General features: G+C 39.7%; 1 protein-coding gene across 4 annotated transcripts in view; it reads right to left on the reverse strand.

The window, feature by feature from the left end:
• Positions 1-19382, reverse strand: part of MEMO1 (mediator of cell motility 1) — a 145344-nt gene that overhangs the window by 90616 nt on the left and 35346 nt on the right. The window contains exon 1 of one of the 4 annotated variants that reach the window (XM_025354546.1): positions 6132-6257. The exons of the other annotated variants lie outside the window; for them this stretch is intronic. Coding sequence (XP_025210331.1) covers positions 6132-6192 — 61 coding nt within the window. The 5' untranslated portion in view covers positions 6193-6257. Of the gene's footprint in view, positions 1-6131; positions 6258-19382 lie in introns of those variants that run through there. 4 annotated transcript variants of the gene reach the window in all.

Consider the following 19382-nt stretch of genomic DNA (forward strand, 5'->3'; position numbering starts at 1 on the left):
GTCTCTGAATGCTAAACCTGGCTAAAAACAAGTCATTGTTGAACCTAAGACAATAGCTACATTAATAATCTAGGTTAAAATGCATAAAACCAAACTTTTAAGAATTGCTATTTAACAAATAACGTATAGATTACAGCAATTAGATATATCATATGTGGGCCAAGGTGACCAAGTTTCCCTATTAGCAAAAAGGAACTTTCTCCTTTTACTTTCCTGAGTATGATATCCATCACCAAATATCTGGTAGAAAGAAGCAGAGAACATGGAAATACTCTAGAAAAGCACAATCTAGAGAACATGAAACACCTTATTAATATCTTTCTTCATAATTCTTCTCTAATGAACAAAATTAATAGTTACAACAGTTTTATTTGTCTAGCAAGGGCTTGAGCTATGCTCCACTCTGACTTCATCAGCATTTACAGATAATCTAGAGAAGTCAAATTGCCTTCTGAAGTAATTAACTACAATGTGATACAATATTTGGTTTTGTGCATTTGTTGTGGCATGTTGAGGTCTGTTTCCCTCTTTCACTAAGCACTAGTACTGCAAGTGCCAGCTCATCTATCTAAAAAGTTTCTGATTTAGCAACCATAAGATGCCCAAAAAAGAATCCCAGCAACCTCTGCCCTTATAACTGGCCAAGAAACATGTCTACTGTGGACTGAGTGATGGGAAATGGACATGCCAGGTTTTAGATGTGCAGGGGAATAAAAAAAAAAAGGTAATCAGATACAACAGCCATCACTATAATTTCCAGAGGGTTCTGATATTGATAAATTAGGGGGAAAACTAACTTTGGAAACAAAGGGCACAGTTAAACATAAAAGTTGAGTTGTATGTGTGTATCCACTCTGCTAAACACTTTCTTTTTAAAGTTGTTGGTGCTTGAGCATGACTGAGGCTCTGACCTTTTCTGATATGATTTCCAGTTCATTCCCTTTGGAATGAACTGCCTGACGCTGAAGCAGATGTGTTAATGTAAAAAAAAAAAAAAAAAAAAAAGGTGCCTGGATTGAAGTGGTACCTCTCCAATTAACAGCAAATCGTAACAGAAAAGGTCAGAGCCTCAGTCATGCTCAAGCACCAACAACTTTCAAAGGATTCTAAAACGCCGTGGCACCTTCTGTTAAACCATAGTCAACACAAAACTTCTATTTAAGAAATAAGAACCTCCTCCTGCTCTTAGGCCGATTCAGTAAATGAATTAAGTAAATAACCAATCAACTAACCTCAGTTTTGTAAAAGCCACCACCATCTCCCAAACTGTGTGTGGTGTTTTGTTTTGTTTTGTTTTGTTTTGTTTGAGACGGAGTCTCGCTCTATTGCCCAGGCTGGAGTGCAGTGGCCGGATCTCGGCTCACTGCAAGCTCCGCCTCCCGGGTTTACGCCATTCTCCTGCCTCAGCCTCCCGAGTAGCTGGGACTACAGGCGCCCGCCACCTCGCCCGGCTAGTTTTTTTGTATTTTTTAGTAGAGACGGGGTTTCACCGTGTTAGCCAGGATGGTCTCGATCTCCTGATCTCGTGATCCGCCCGTCACGGCCTCCCAAAGTGCTGGGATTACAGGCTTGAGCCACCGCGCCCGGCCTTGTTTTGTTTTGTTTCATTTGGTTTTGAGACAAGCTCTGGCTCTATCACCCAGGCCGGAGTGCAGTGGCACGATCTCAGTTCAGCGCAACCTCCGCCTCCCTGGCTCAAGTCAGCCTTCTGCCTCAGAGTCCTGAGTAGCTGGGACCACAGGTATGCGACACCACGCCTGGTTAATTTTTATTTTTAGTAGAGACGGGGTTTCACCATGTTGACCAAGCTGTTCTCAAACTCCTGGGCTCAAGCAATCCATCCACCTCAGCCTCACAAAGTGCTGGTATTACAGGCATGACCCACCGTGCCCAGCCCAAACTGTGTTAATCAAAGTTAGACTAGAACTGTGTGCCTAAATAAATTGAAGGGGGATAAAAGAGTCAATGATTATTAAAATGGGGCTAGATGAATAATAATACCAGTACCAATAAAAAGATAAAGGAAGGCCATGAAGCTTGTTCTAAGATGACGACTGATTTTGGACACACCAAAAGTTATAGGAGACAACAAGGCAACTAGGTAAAGATTCCCATTAGTAAGAGTAAGAGCCTTAAGTGCAGGAAAAGGGATCAAGGACAAAAAGAGATTTCAGAATCATTTAATTAAGGTGGTAAAGACAAAAGAATGCATAACAGCCATCTGAACATGGACTGACTGATGATGATGACAATAGAAATGTTAGAAAAAGTGAGTCCTGAGATACAGGTACTTGGGCATAGAAGTAAGAAGTTGGGCCAATAAGGAAGGGAAAAAAGGCGTAGCTCAAGAAATAAAGAGAAAATCCAGTACAAGGAAAGCAAAGAGATGATATCCTTCATGAAGATTAACAGAATCCGACTCTAATAAATAAGCACAATGAGAACAGGAAAAAAAAGCCAGTCAATCGATTTCAGTGATTATGAGAAATTGGGAGCCTTTGAGCAGTTACTTTTCAGGGATTGCAGGTAAAAGTTGAATTTACAAGTAATTACAACAGATAAGATAAGGTACAAGAAAATGGAGAAAGCAAATGAAAACCACTCCAAAAAAAATGAAGGTGGTTAAACTTCCTATTTCATCATCATCACCTCAAGGATCTCCCAATTTGAAGTCTACAGAACCTCAAATAAAATTCATTTACCTTAGGAAACACAACCTCGGGCATCAGCAATTGTATTTTTCTGCCTCACAACAAAGAAAGCTATCTATTAATGTCACAGGAAAGTCAATATTCAAGTATTTGACAACTTGCTTCTGCAACTGTACTCAAATAGCAAACAACCTGAATCTAAAACTGCATTTTTTGAAAGATGAATGTTAATCATTTATGGCCTGATGTGGTGGCTCATGCCTATAATCCCAGCACTTTGGGAGTCCCAGGAGGGCAGATCACTTGAGGCCAAGGGTTCAAGATCAGCCCAGTTAAAAATACAAAAATCAGCCAGGTGTGGCAGCACATGCCTGTAGTCCCAGCTACATGGGAGGTTGAGGCATGAGAACTGCTTGGACCCAGGAGGCAGAAGTTGCAGTGAGTCGTTATCACGACTCGTTATCACACCACTGCACTGCAGCCTGGGTGACAGAGCAAGATCCTCTCTCAAAAAAAAAAAAAAAAGTTTCTAAAATGTTTTCTGCACATTCACATTAAATACTACAGGCTAAGAATCCTGTAGCTAGCACTACAGTACTCAAAGCCATTATTTCAAATTAAAAAGGAGAATGATAATTAAAAATACTAGCATTTGGTGTTAGAAGCATAGCTTTCATCTAAGGACATCAAAGCAACATTTGAACATCTATTAATTATAGCCTTTCTAAACTATCCTGTTTACTGTAGCAAAATACAGGCATGAAAATAATTACACTGTACCCTGCTAACATACAAAATATGATTAAGAAGTATTTGTAATTAATATTCAATAATTACAATAAATTAGGATATAATAACAAAACTTACTTTGGATAAGTACTTCAATATGAAAAGTAAAATCTTCTGAATTTATATATTTATTTAGAGTCTCATTCTATTACCCAGGCTGAAGTGCAGTGGTGTGTTCTCGGCTCATTGCAACCTCCACCTCCAGGGTTCAAGCAATTCTTGTGCCTCAGCCACCCAAGTAGCTGGGATTACAGGCACCCGCCACCACACCCGGCTAATTTTTGTAGTTTTAGTAGAGAGAGGGTTTTCCCCATGTTGGTCAGACTGCTCTTGAGCTCCTGACCTCAAGTGATCCGCCCGCCTAAGCCTCCCAAAGTGCTAGGATTACAGGTGTGAGCCACCAGGCCTGGCCAAATCTTCTCAATTTAAACTTCAGTAACTGTCATCCAGAAAAATTCAGAACAGGATCAAATTTTTTTAGTCTGTTAGGAAAAAAGTTTGCTAAGCAAATACTATAAATAAAGTAACAAATGTTAGGAAAGCATATCATTTTCAGCTAATTTCGACATTTGATGTTAAATTCAAAAAGGAGGCAAGAGGCCAGGTATACTGACTCACGCCTGTAATCCCAGCACTTTGGGAGGCCAAGACGGACAGATCACTTGAGGTCAGGAGTTTGAGGCCAGCCTGGCCAACATGGGAAATCCCCCTCTCTACTGAAAATACAAAAATTAGCTGGGTGTGGTGGCGAGCACCTATAATCCCAGCTACTCAGGAGGCTGAGGCAGGACAACTGCCTGAACCTGGGAGGCAGAGGTTGCAGTGAGCGAGATCACACCACTGCATTCTAGCCTGGGTGATAAAGGAAGACTCCATCAAAAAAAAAGAGGCAACAATACGCCAGAAAAAACTGCAATCTGGGAGGACAGGAAAAAAACAGAATTTACAGTGTACCTACAATGTGTCAGGCACACTACTGGGTTCTTTAAAATATGTTATCTTGGGCCAGTCGTGGTGGCTCAGGCCTGTAATCCCAGCACTTGGGGAGGCCTAGGTGGGCAAATTGCTTGAGCTCAGGATTTCAAGACCAGCCTGGGCAACATAGCGGGACTCTGTCTCTACAAAGAAATTTAAAAAAAAAAAAAACTAGCTAGGCATGGTTACACACACCTATAGCCCCAGCTACTCAGGAGGCTGAGGCGGGAGGATCACTTGTGCCTGGAAGGCAGAGGGTGCAGTGAGCCAAGATCATGCTACCATACTGCAGCCTGGGTGACAAAGTGAGACCATGACTCAAAAAAAAAAAAAAAAAAAAAAAGTTATCCTGGTTAACTGTCACAGTAATCCTATGACATAGTTATTATCTCTAGTTTATAAATAAACCAAAAAAATCAAGTTTCCTCAAGGTCATATGACTAGTGAATGGCAATGCTAAGAATCTGAGCCATTTTAGTCTGGCTCTGAACTCCCACTACAGCATGCTGACAACTCTAAGACCAAGTCATCCCCAATAACCAGATGTGGCCCTCTATTTCCTTTTCTGTAAAAAAAAAATGAAGAGGATAAATTCAATTGTGTCTGTAATTCTGTTGTTATACTAAGAGGTAAAATTGTTCAGGTTGATACAAAGAGATGGCCAGGCATGGTGGCTCACACCTGTAATCCCACCACTCTGGGAGGCCGAGGCAAGAGGATTGAGTCCAGGAGGTCAAGACCAGCCTGGGCAACACAGTGGTGAAGCCCCATCTCTACTAAAAATACAAAAAATTAGCTAGGTGTGATGGCACGCACCTATAATCCCAGCGATTCAGAAGGCTGAGGTGGGAGAATCACCTGAATCTGGGGAAGTCGAGGCTGCAGTGAGCCAAGATCATGCCACTGCACTCCAGCCTGAGCAACCAGAGTGAGACTGTGTCAAAAAAAAAAGAAAGAAAAGAGAGATAACTATAAGCCATGTGTATCCATTTTACTAGGTATGACTCTGTGCTATAAGCTTTCATTCTATGCTTCTCTCAAGTACTTTATCAGAAACAAACATCAACATGACAGTGACAGAGTGGACACCAAGAACCTCTTTCCCAAAAGTGAGAAAAGGCATCTAAAAATTAAGTATAAGATAATGTAATCACTTTCAAGAAATTACACCTTTCCTAATGAAAAAACACTAAAGGTAAAGCTTTGAAAAGTATGAATCTCGAAGTGTTTTCATCATCAAAAGTATCATCAAAGGGCACTCATTAATTGACAACAATATTTAGGGCAGGAAATGTACAAAATGAGCCTGGATGTGACAGTTAATTTTATGTGTTGACTTAACTGGACCAGAGGGTGCCCAGACATTTAGTCAAGCATTTTTCTGGCTGTATCTGTGAGAATATTTCTAGATAAGGTTAACATTTCAATCAGTAGACTAAGTAAAGCAGATTGTCCTCCCTAATGTGGGTAGGCCCCACCTCATCAGTTGAAGGCCTGACTAAAACAAAAAGGTTGACCCTTCCCCAAGTAAGAGAGAACTAATTCCTCCTGCCTGACGAAGCCTTCAAGCAACAACATCATATTTCTTCTGCCTTCACCTTCATACTGAAATACTGCCTATTCCTAGGTCTTGAGTCAACCAACCAATCCTCAGTCTCTAACTACACCATTAGCTCTCCCATTTCTCAGGGCTTCAGACTCAAAGTGAAACTGCACCGTCAGCTCTCCCGGGTCTCCAGCTTGCCGACTGCATATCTTGGCACTTGTCAGCCTCCATAATGGCATGAGTTAATTCCAAATAAATCTCTTTCTATATTGAAGATAAATAGATCTACAGATAGGGATATAGATAGATATAGATACAAATATAGTTATACAGGTGTAGACACACATACCCTACTGGTTCTGTTTCTCTGAAGGACACTGACTAACATTCCAAGCAGGAAAGCTAAAATATCTATGACAGTTGAAAACAAAATATTTTCCAGTTACTTTTGGACAATGGTAGGAAACAAATTCATTATTTGGAAAACTGGTAAATAAAAGAAAAAGATCAAGCATTATTTATCCTTTTTCTACATGAACTGTTTAGGGCTTTTTGGCAGGTGACGGGGGTGTGACCAAATAGTCATGGTTGGGAAGTATTCCTTTAGATAAGTATTATAGATAATAAATGAAGGTAGAAGGATATAGTATCACCACTTTGCAAGCCCTAATAAATCAACAGATAAAGACAATGTTCATGAATGGCTGCCAATATCACCACACCAAGAGAGTCAGGCATTCTCTATTTCCTGACATAAAAACAAAAAGCCTGAATCTGATCAGTTCTCTAAATCTGTGCTGTTCAATACAGGTGTCACTAGTCACATACTGCTACTGGGTACTTGAAATGTGGCTAATACTAACTGAGATGTGCTTTAAGTACAAAATACACATCAAATTTCTAAGATTCGTACCAAAAAAAAGCAATATACTTCATTAATTTTGTTGATTATATGTTGAAATAATAACACTGTGGATATACTGGGTCAAATAAAATATTATTCAAACCAATGTTACCCATTTATTTTCACTTTTTAAAAAAGTATATATGGAAAAATTCAAATTATATATGGCTTAAATTTATGGCTTATGTTATATTAGACAGTAATACTCTAAATCAAATTACCAAATTGTATAAAATACATGAGACAGAAAAACGTTGAACACCATCACAATCTCCACGGTATGAGGATGTCTGAAAGTCAAAACCCAGTTTCTTTATACATATACATACACATACACGAACACACACACAAACACACTTTTTTTTTAATGCAAGAAAACGAGAAAGTGAGATAGAGGTGAAACGTGTAGATTAAAGACTTAACAGACATACCAACTAATTAAAATGTATGGGGCCTTACATGAATCTCAAACAGTTTTAAAAGAAATTATAAAAATCACTGAGTAGGCCAGGCGCGATGGCTCACGCCTGTAATCCCACCATTTTGGGAGGCCAAGGCGGGCAGATCACCTGAGGTCAGGAGTTGGAGACCAGCCTGACCAACATGGAGAAACCCCATCTCTACTAAAAATACAAAAAAATTAGCCGGGTGTGGCAGCGCATGGCTGTGATCCCAGCTACTTGGGAAGCTGAGGCAGGAGAATTGCTTGAACCAGGAGGCAGAGGTTATAGCCAGCGAGGATCGCAGCACTGCACTTCAGCCTGGGCAACAAGCGTGAAACTCCATCAAGGCAAGAAGGGGAGGGGAGGGGAGGGGAGGTGGGAGATGGTGAGTTCTGTGTCAAAGTATGTAGTGGGAGAAAATAATGCTGGGAGGCAACTATAAAGGGGTACAGATGAAACAAGTCGGCCATAGGATAACAATCTTGTAAATGGGGTAAATTAGGGTTCATTACACACTGTTCTTTCCACTGTTACAGAATCACAATTTTAGAGCTGGAAAGAGTATTATAAATGAGAACATAGTAAATGTAAGGGAAAAAAATGAAGATAAAGCCAGAAATACCTGGGTATGTGACCTAAACGAAACTCTTTGCGTTTCAGTTTCCTCATCTATAAAAATGGGGATAAACGGCAATGAGGTCATGTCCTTTGCAGGGACATGGATGAAGCTGGAAGCCATTATCCTCAGCAAACTAATGCAAGAACAGAAAACCAAACACTGCATGTTCTCACTTATAAGTGGGAGCTGAACAATGAGAACACATGGACACAGGGAGGGGAACACCACACACTGTGGCCTGTCAGGAGGTTGGGGGAGGGAGAGCATTAGGAGAAATAGCTAATGCATGCCTGGCTTAACACCGAGGTGATGGGTTGACAGATGCAGCAAACCACCATGGCACACGTTTACAACAAACCTGCAAATCCTACACATGTACCTTGGAACTTATAATAAAACAAAATTAATTTTTTTTAAATGAGGATAAAACACTTTATATGGAGTCATAAAGCATTAAATGGAATAACACATAAAACATATGTTTGCTAAAAGCCAACTCTTTCCACCCTTTCCCAAAGTACTAAACAAACAAGAGCTCAACTGGTCCAATCTCCTCATTCAAAAAGTGAGAAAACTAGCAAAAATTCTCACAAGTCTACATGCAGTTAGCACCTCTTTCCAAATACCATCCCTTCATTCCCACATAATACATTACAAAAATGGCTCTGTATATCTCCACGGTTTAAACACTTACTTTAGGATGCACAGAATTTTACTAAGTTCTTACTTACCAGCCAGTGTTAGTTACCACTACTGGTTATTTGGTGATCTGTCAATAGAGTTTCAAGTAGACACCCTTCTTCTGAAAGATGAATAGTAAGTATGAACTCTGTCTTTAATAACTATTTGCCATTAAAACTAGGTCTGGCCAGGCACGGTGGCTCACACCTATAATCCTAGCCCTTTGGGAGGCCAAGGCAGGGGGATCACTTGAGGTCAGGAGTTTGAGACCATCCTGGCCAACATGAGGGAACCCCCTCCCTACCAAAAATACAAAAATTAGCCAGGTGTGGTGGCGCGCACCTGTAGTCCCAGCTACTTGGAAGGCTGAGGCAGGAAAATAGCTTGAACTTCCACTGAGGCGGAGGTTGCAGGGAGCCAAGATTGCACCACTGCACTCAAGCCTGGGTAACAGAGAAGATTCTGTCTCAAAAAAAATGAAAAAAATAAAAAGATAAAATAAAATCTTTGGAAATAATATTGTATTTATGTTGAAAACAACCTGAGTAAACACTGCCACATTTGTAAATGATGTACAACAATACGCTTTCAGTGATTATTCTGAGGTGTCAAATTACGACCACTTTCTTTTGTCATCTCTGTATGTAAAAACTTTTTCTAAATTACGACCACTTTCTTTTGTCATCTCTGTATGTTCAAACTTTTTCTATAATAAACAAGTATTTTTATAATAAAAAAAAGCTTTGTACAAATATAGGATAATACAGGACTTTGTTCTATAAAGGACAGAAATAGTAATCCATATTAAATTGTTTTGTAGTTATATAATTTCATTAAATAAAAATCGCTGTGTGAGAAATATTAATAGGTCCCAATCATTTACCAATCAATAGTCAGTAACTTTTTTTTTTTTTTTTTGAGACAGAGTCTTGCTCTGTCGCCCAGGCTGGAGTGCAGTGGCGTGATCTCGGCTTACTGCAAGCTCCGTCCCCGGGTTCACACCATTCTCCTGCCTCAGCCTCCTGAGGAGCTGGGATTACAGGCGCCCACCACCACGCGCGCCCACCACCATGCCCGGCTAATTTTTTTTTATTTTTTAGTAGAGACGGGTTTTCACCATGTTGGCCAGGATGGTCTCGATCTCCTGACCTCATGATTCACCGGCCTAGGCCTCCCAAAGTGCTGGGATTACAGGCGTGAGTCACCACACCCGACCAATAGTCAATAACTATTTTTAATAAAAGTATAATTTTTTCTTTGAGACAGGGTCTTGCTGTGTCACCTGGCCTGGAGTGCAGTGGCACAATTACGACTCACTGCAGCCTTGGCCTCCAGGCTCAAGCAATCCTCGCACGTCAGCCTTCCAAGTAGCTGGGGACCACAGGCACACACCATCACACCTGGCTAATTATTTTTTGTAGAGACAAGGTTTCACGATGCTGCCCAAGCTGGTCTCAGACTCCTGGGCTCGAGTAATCCATCTAGCTTGGCCTACCAAAAGTGCTGGGACTACAAGTCATGAGCCACCATGCCCGGCCTAATGAAAGTATAATTTCTTAGTAAAACTTAATAGATTTTTGAAAATGTGTGTGTTTAGTGGGAGGTTTTCTCCCCACTAAACACAAACACGCATGTTTTTAAAATTGTTTATGTAAAGTACAGAAAGAAGTTATTGTGAAATTATTATGACCTCTATCTTCAAATATTATCTTGAATAGTCATCTGAGGCCTTGAAAGAATGATAGACTGACCAAGATACTTAGATAATACAAATCAAAACTTGCAATGATGGGTAAGCATATTTCTGGAGAAAAAGAAAAATGGAAGTAAAAACTCACAACGGCCAACCAAAAGTCAGGAGTCCTACCTATGTGTCTCAATCTGTAGTTCAAGAGCCAAACAGAACCGAATCGGCTGCTGTGCTTTAATAAAATTAAGACCCTCCAAAGGCTGACCCAGAAAGACTGAAGCAGAATTTCTGGTAGTGTTCAAACCAATGAACATCTGTCTGAGCCAGTTTCCTCATCTATAAAAAAAGGAATGATGAAATGCTTTGTAGGAAAAATATGGGAATAGGATGCATCTGCAGATCTGAGCTCCTTCTGGCTTTAACTAACACCAAGGGGCCCAAAGATGTCTAACCCAAGGGGGGCTGACTAAAACACTTCCACCATGGAATGGTAGAACTATGCTCAGAAGCTCTCATGCTGATATCCTGACCCAGAATTCCTTAAATCCTGCACTATCTGCCACTACTAACAGTATGAGCAGATTTCTAGTATTATGGACACCTCCTGGTAGCAAACCCTCCAGTTAATCAATGCGCAGCCTCTGTTCTGTTAGTGACCAAACTGCACAGTGACAAGTCCCCCAAGAAGTGTCAGATTAATTACAAAGGAGGCCTCCTTTTCTTTCAATTGTTTCCCTGATAACAAAACTACTCTTCACTCCATATCCTTGCATTCCAATCTCCATGCTTTCCCAAAAATTCCTAACATATAAACTAAGTGTTCTACTTGTTTCACAATTCAATGTCTATTTGTTTGTTTTCATTCAAATTTGTCATTGTTGTCCATCATAGATGGACATTATAGAATTTTAGATAGTAAATATGTTCTCTAAAGAGGACATTTCTATTCCATTTTTAACTCTTTCTTCTCATAAACTAGAAAATACTTCGAAAGTCCTGATGCAGTTTACAGCATATTTATAATAAAATTGTTAATTTTAAAATAAAAGTTTAAAAAATGGTTGATAAACTAAGAAGTTCAAAATACCAAACAAGTAGGTAAGTAGACTACCATATGTGCATAATATATATTATTAATACTAATAATATGACTTTAGATAAATGATATGGACAAACCAATTTTCCCAATAATGTCTATTCCATACACAGGAAAATTTAGTCACTATATCCAGCTGGTCATTTGATAAATAAGACTATATTAAATACATAGGAAACTTTCTGGCAGGACTCCTAATCTCCAATATTTCAGCACCAAGTCTCATGTTAGACTTACTGGTGTGATTTAAGCAGGCTACAAATCTATATATATATGTAGCCTGCCTTATATATATATTATATATACACACATATACATATCATATGCACACACATATAATATATATACACGTTTGTATATATACACACATATGTGTGTATACACATATATATCACACATATATGTATAATAATCTCATTTTTATACACAGAAAAAAGTTTTAAAAAGATTATATTAGGATAACAAGTGACTTATTTCAGCTTTATATTTATCTATACTTTATAAATATTTTCTGGGTTTTTTTTTTGTGTGTGTGTGTAGGGGGGGGTGGTGGGCGGGTGTTTAAGACAGGCGCGCTCTCTCTCTCTCTCTCTGTTGCCCAGGCTGGAGTGCAATGGCACAATCACTGTAACCTCAAACTCCTAGAAACAAGCAACCCTCCTACCTCAGCCTCCCAAGTACCTGGGACTACAGGCATGCATCACTACACCCAAGTAACTTTTTTTTTTTTTTTTTTAGAGAAGGGGTCTTGTTATATTGCCCAGGCTGGTCTCAAACTCCTGGCCTCAAGCAATCCTCCCGCCTTGGCCCCCCAAAATGCTGGGATTATAGGCATGAGCCACTGTGCCTGGCTGATGTATTTTCTAAATTTTCTATAACATACCTGAATTACTTTTGTAATAAATATAACACAAGTTCACTTTTCTCTTTTTTCTTGGCAGGGGGCAGGGATAGGGTCTTGCTCTGTTGCCCAGGCCGGAGTGCAGTGGTGTCATCTCGGCTCGCTGAAACCTCCCCATCCCAGGTTCAAGTAAGTCTCCTGTCTCAGCCTCCTGAGTAGCTGGGATTACAGGCATGCCCCATCACACCTTGCTAATTTTTGTATTTTTAGTAGAGATGGGCTTTCACCATGTTGGCCAGGCTGGTCTGAAACTCCTGACCTCAAGCAATCTGCCACCTCGGCCTCCCAAAGTGCTGAGATTACAGGAATCAGCCACTGCACCCGGCCTCTCTTTCATAATTTTCAACAGTCCTCTCTCCAGAGGGACAATTCTGCCCCTGTGACCTCACAACACTTTTACATTTGCTACAGTAATCTCATTACGGTATTTGAAAATGCAGCTTGTTTAAAGACGTATTTCTAATTTAGTTGATCTCAGCCTCGTTTATATTTCAGCCAACACTCAAGCAGTTCCATGGTTTTTCACTGAATCAAACATTTATTAAACACCTATTCTATGTCAGACACTGTTATACAAGCTGGCTTCCTGATGAGTCTTAGGGTAACTATCTGTTACCATTTTTTTTTAACCAAACTGTATAGTTCTCATTGACATGCAAAAGGCACTATCATTCCCACCAGGATGAAGCAAAAACAAAAAACAAAAAAAAATGCACAAATGCATATGCAAAACACTTTTTATTAATACCACCGACCACTTTAACAACACTGCAAGTTCACAGATATTCAGCCGGCACGGTGGCTCACACCTGTAATCCCAGCACTTTAGGAGGCCAAGGTCGGGGGATCACTTGAGGTCAGGAGTTTGAGACCAGCCTGGCCAACGTGGTGAAACCTCGTCTCTACTAAAAATACACCAATTAGCTGGACGTGGTGGCAGGCACCTGAAATCCCAGCTACGTGGGAGGCTGAGACAGGAGAATCACTTGAACCCAGGAGGTGGAGGTTGCAGTAAGCCAAGATCGTGCCACTGCACTCCAGCCTGGGTGATAAAGATTCCATCTCAAAATAAAACAAAGATATTTCATATAATTACCTGCAAATTAGACCAAAAGAGTTTAACTCTCTCTAAAAGCCACCTTAATATTTTGCTGTTGTTACATTTTCAGATGTTTTAATTTATTCATTGATGCATTCACATGGCTCTCTTACCATTTGCTGGATATGTTTGCTGTTAAATTATAAAGATTGTAAGCCCTCTTTCTTAGGCATAAACCTAACATAGGCACAGTCACCCCGAAAAATGTAAGTATAAACCTGTTTTTTGTTTTTTGAGAGAGTCTTGCTGTTGCCCAAGCTGTTGTACAATGGTGCAATCAGAGCTTACTGCAGTCTCGACCTCCTGGGCTCAAGTGATCCTCCCAACTCAGCCTCCCAACTGCAGGCTTGCATCACCATGCCCGATAATTTGTTTTTAATTTTTCGTAGCCCAGGCTGGTCTTCCACTCCTGGACTCAAGAGATCCTCCTAGTGTGGCCTCCCAAAGTGCTGGGATTATAGGCCTGAGCCTCCATTCCCAGTCTAAACCTTTTATTTTTTATGATTATTTTTAGAGACAGGGTCTTACTATGTTGCCCAGGCTGAACTACAACTCCTAGGCTCAAAAAAACCTTTCACCTCAGCCTTGCAAGTAGCTGGAACTACAGGCACAAAAACCTAATTTAAAGAAATACAACTAAGGCCGGGCAAGGTGACTCACACTTGTAATCCTAGCACTTTGGGAGGCTGAGGCAGGAGGATTACCTGAGGTCAGGAGTTCAAGACCAGGCAGGCCAACATGGTGAAACCCCATCTCTACTAAAAATATAAAAATCAGCCGGGCGTGGTGGCACACACCTGTAATCCCAGCTACTCGGGAGGCTGAGGCAGGAGAATTGCTTGAGCCTGGGAGGCAGGGGTTGCAGTGAACCGAGACTGTACCATTGTACTCCAGCCTAGCCGACAGAGTGAGACTCTGTCTCAAAAAAAAAAAAAAAAGAAAAGAAATATAACTAAAACCAAGCATGCGGAAGATTCAAAAATATAAAATTGTATCAAGTGTCTTACACTACAAGATGCAGAAAGGTGCAGACTAGGAACAGCACTACACAAAATTACATGTGAAATACCTTTTTTTATAATAATCTCTCAAATGTTTCCATAACTGATGTAGCAGAGAGATGGTCTGGTGGTCTGATGAACCTTTCTTTGAACTGATATACAGAAAATCCAGTACCATGTAACTTTTGGATGTTGTATTTCTCATTCATTTTCAATTCCCCCACCTTCTGAAGCAAGTGAAACAAAGCTGGCTGTGTCAAAAACATACCAAATTAAGAAATGATATAACAATAACTAAAAATTAAAAGCTCTATTTAAAAGTCAATTTAATAAAGACATTACTAATTACCTTACAGAAAAGGATAAGAGAATAGTATGGGCCGAATGCAGTGGCTCACCCCTGTAATCCCAGCACTTCGGGAGGCCGACGTGGGTGGATCACTTGCAGTCAGGAGTTCTAGACCAGCCTGGCCAACATGGCAAAACCCCTTCTCTACTAAAAATACCAAAATTAGCCAGGCATATTAGTGTGCACCTGTAGTCCCAGCTACTCAGGAGGCTGAGACAAGAGAATTACTTGAGCCCGGGAGATGGAGGTTGCAGTAAGCCAAGATCATGCTACTGCACTCCAGCCTGGGCAACAGAGTGAGACTCCATCTTAAAAAAAAAAAAAAAGAAAGAAAGAAAGTTAAGACAACCTAAGACAACCTACAGATTGGGAGGAAATACTTGCAAATCACGTACAGGACTAATACCCAGAATATATACAGAACTCTTAAAACTCAACAACAAAATAGATAATCCAATTTTAAAATGGGCATAGGACTTAAACAGACATTTCTCCAAGGAAGAAATACAATGACCAATAAGCACATGAAAAGATGATCATCCTCTTTAGCAATCACAGAAAAGGAAATCAAACTACAATGAGATACCACTTAATACCTACTAGGATGGCTATTTTTAAAAAAGGGAAAATGGCAAGTGACAGCTAAGAGAAAGACTAGAATCCTCGTATATTGCTGGTAGGACTCTAAAACAGTGCAGTCACTGTGGAAAAGTTTGTCAGTTCCTAAAGAAGTTGAACATAGAATTGCCACTGGCCCAGCAATTCCACTCTTAGGTATATATCTAGAAGAATTAAAAACAGGCTGGGCATGGTGGCTCACGCCTGTAATCCCAGCACTGGCCAACATGGTGAAACCCTGTCTCTACTATAAATACAAAAATTAGCCGTGTGTGATGGCATGTGCCTGCAATCCCAGCTACTTGGGAGGCTGAGGCAGGAGAATTCCTTGAACCTGGGAGGCGGAGGTTGCAGTGAGCCAAGATCACGCCACTGCACTCCAGCCTCGGTGACAGGGTAAGACTCTGTCTCGGGTAGAAAAGAAAAAAAAAAAAGAATTAAAAACAGGTATTCAAACAGAGATACTTGTACACAAATACTGATTGCAACACTATTCACAAAAGCCAAAAGGTGGAACAGTCTTTTGAAATGTCCATCAGCAGATAAATGGATAAACAAAATTTGTTATATACATACAATACAGTATTTTCAGTCATAAAAAAGAGTGAAGTACTGATATATGCTACGATGTGAATGAACCTTGAAAGTCCCATGCTAAGTGAACGAAGTCAGACACACAAGTCACATACTGTACCATTTTATTTACATAAAATATCCAAAATAGGTAAATCCATAGAGACAGAAAGCAGATTTGTGGTTTATGGGGGATAAGAGGAGGAAAAGGAGAGTGACTGCTTAATAGGGGTTTTCTTTTGGAGTTAGAAAAATGTTCTGAAACTTGACACAGGTGGTAGTTGCATAACACTGTGAATGTATTAAATGTCAATGAAATACACACACTATAATTGCTAATTTGTATTATATGAATTTCACCTCAATAAAATCAACAAAGAAAAAAGACAATTTAGATAAATCTTCAGTTTACAGGATTTCATAAGTATGATAAAAATAAAAAATTAGTTAAAGCAGAAACTGCTAATTGTTTCTCGCTCACTCCCTCCCTCCCTCCCTCCAATCTTTTGTAACAGTTTAATATCATGGATGTTCACAAAACATGCTAACTTCCTCTGTAATACAAAAATAGGGTCACTTTCTTTATTCGCCATGTTTTTGCCTGATAAGCAACAAAGTTAGACCAATTTATGATATCACTTGCAGTTAATAATTTAAATATGCAACACTTAATGTCAATTACTATAACATACTGGTTGGAAAATCACACCTTCAGTTTTACATTCAAAATATACTTATTTAAGAAAACCACAGTACTTATCCCTAACATGATGATTTATGTAATGAATATTTAAGGTGTTATATACTTTTCTAATGACTCAAATTTGCTTCTAAGTAAAAATTAAAACATTCACGGCCGGGCATGGTGACTCACGCCTGTAATCCCAGCACTTTGGGGGACTGAGGCAGGTGGATCACGAGGTCAAGAGATGGAGACCATCCTGGCCAACATGGTGAAAACCTGTCTTTACTAAAAATACAAAAATTAGCCAGGCGTGGTGGTGTGCGCCTGTGGTCCTAGCTACTCGGGAGGCTGAGGAAGGAGAACCACTTGACCCCAGAGGGGCAGGGGGTGGGGGGACAGAGGTTGCAGTGAGCCGAGATCACGCCATTGCACTCCAGACTGGGCAACAAGAGCGAAAATACATCTCAAAAAAAAAAAAAAATTGGTGTAAAATCGTAAAAGTTCTAAGGGGTACTATGCTGATTCTTTTCTTAAGCCATAAGAGGAATATCATTAAAAAAAAAAAAAAAAAAAAACTGGCGGGCGCGGTGGCTCACACTTGTAATCTCTGCACTTTGAGAGGCCGAGGCAGGTGGATCACCTGAGATCAGGAGTTTGAGACCAGCGTGGCCAAGATGATGAAACCCCGTCTCTACTAAAAGTACAAAAAATTAGCTGGACGTGGTGGCAGGCACCTGTAATCCCAGCTACTCGGGAGGTTGAGGCAGGAGAATCACTTGAAACTGGCAGGCAGAGGCTGCACTGAGCCGAGATCGTGCCACTGCACTCCAGCCTAGGTGACAAGAACAAAACTCTATCTTAAAAAAAAAAAACAAATAAATAAATAATGTTTATTCCTACTTAGTCTGCAAAAGGAAAGTAAAACTAACGTAAAAGAATTATTTAAAAAGAAATACACATGCACACCAGTTTGGTAAGTAGGATGACACCTAAATTATGCATTCTCCTGGGACAAAGCTCCTTTAACTAGACAAAACTAGAGTTTGAAGAAAATTCTCATCTCCCGATCTATATGACAGTTGGTGGAGTCAGCAGGCAATATATAAACATTTTGGGACTTTTGGGGATCAGTTATGTAAAAGCCCATACTCCTTTTGAACCCATACTCCATCTCCTAGACACATGGGAGGTGCCACCCAGAGCTCAAGAGTACAGCACACTTAGCTTCCACATCCGTTAGTGTGTATCTAGAAAAAGACAGTAGTGTCCTAGTTTCATTTCTTCTTAAGAAGCAGAACACTTTAATGATGAGCTAAGAAAGGAGTCTAAACTCTGATACATTTAAATGTGGCAAAAATCAAAAATGCTGAAAATGATGTCCAAATAAGCATTAGTGCTCACTAACAAGTCACATTTCTAAAAATTACTAAAAAATACACTCATATATTAAAAATATAGAGACAAAAAAGAACCCACAATGTCCAGAGTTGGACTGTACATACAAACCACTTTCTCTTCAAGTGGCCCATAAACTGTGAATATGAAATTTTAATTTCAACTAGGACTCTTAATATAGAAAATTTCTTTTTTCTTTTCTTTGCTTTTTTTTTTTTTGAGACAGTCTGACTCTGTCACCTAGCCTGGAGTACAGTAGCACAATCTCGGCTCACTGTAACCTCCATCTCCCAGATTCAAGTGATTCTTCTGCCGCAGCCTCCCGAGTAGCTGGGATTCCAGATGTGCACCACCATACCCAGCTAATTTAATTTCAATTAATTTTAATAAATGTTTCCAGTAAGATTAGTACTCCACAACTGAACAACGGATGAGGAAAAGATAAAGTAGCAAATGGGGAAGCAAATTCTCACAGTTTAAAATTTTTAAATAGAGTTGAAAGTAGAAAAACACTACTAAATAGCACAAAAAGGCTAAACTTAAATGCCTTCTCCATGTACATTCCAAACTTAGAAGGTATAATTCAGAACTATAAAGAATATATTTTCAGCCAGGCATAGTGGCTCACACCTGTAATTGCAGCACTTTGGAAGGCTGCGGAGGGCAGATTACTTGAGGCCAGTTCGAAACCAGCCAGGCCAACATGGTGAAACGCCATCTCTACAAAAAATACAAAAATTAGCCAGGCGTGGTGGCACATGCCTGTAATTCCAGCTACTCAGGAGGCTGAGGCATGAAAATCACTTGAACCTGGGAGGCGGAGGTTGCAGTGAGCTGAAATCACACCACTGAACTCCAGCCTGGGTGACAGAGCAAGACTGTCTCAAAAAAAAAAAAAAAAAGTATATTTTCAAAACCAATATAAGATATTCAAGAAAATTACTTTTAAGTAATTTTTCAGTAAGGATAATTAAATATCTCAAATATTAAGAGAATATCCATTTCTAAAAATTCATATATTACTATGATCATAATTTTTTTTGCTATTTTTGCTAATCAATACAAAATACAGCTTTTTTTTCTTTTAGAGAGTCTTTCATTTCCTGATGAAATTAAACACCAAAATCTTTCAAGCAAGAATATAAATTTTTAGATTATAAATGAGATTTATGAGACAGGATGAACTAAATGAAAATGTTAATTAAGCAACATTACTGAGACTGCATATATGGCTTATCCTCTTTATCAGCAAGCCATAATTGAGATCTTTGTGTATATGACACTAACTATAAAAAAGCACCAGCAACAGCCACTTCCAACAGAAGACCTATCTAGTTGGGTAAACAACTAAATAAAACAAGGTAGGA

Source organism: Theropithecus gelada, chromosome 13 (genome assembly GCF_003255815.1).
Source record: "Theropithecus gelada isolate Dixy chromosome 13, Tgel_1.0, whole genome shotgun sequence".
Taxonomy (NCBI): Eukaryota; Metazoa; Chordata; class Mammalia; order Primates; family Cercopithecidae; genus Theropithecus; species Theropithecus gelada.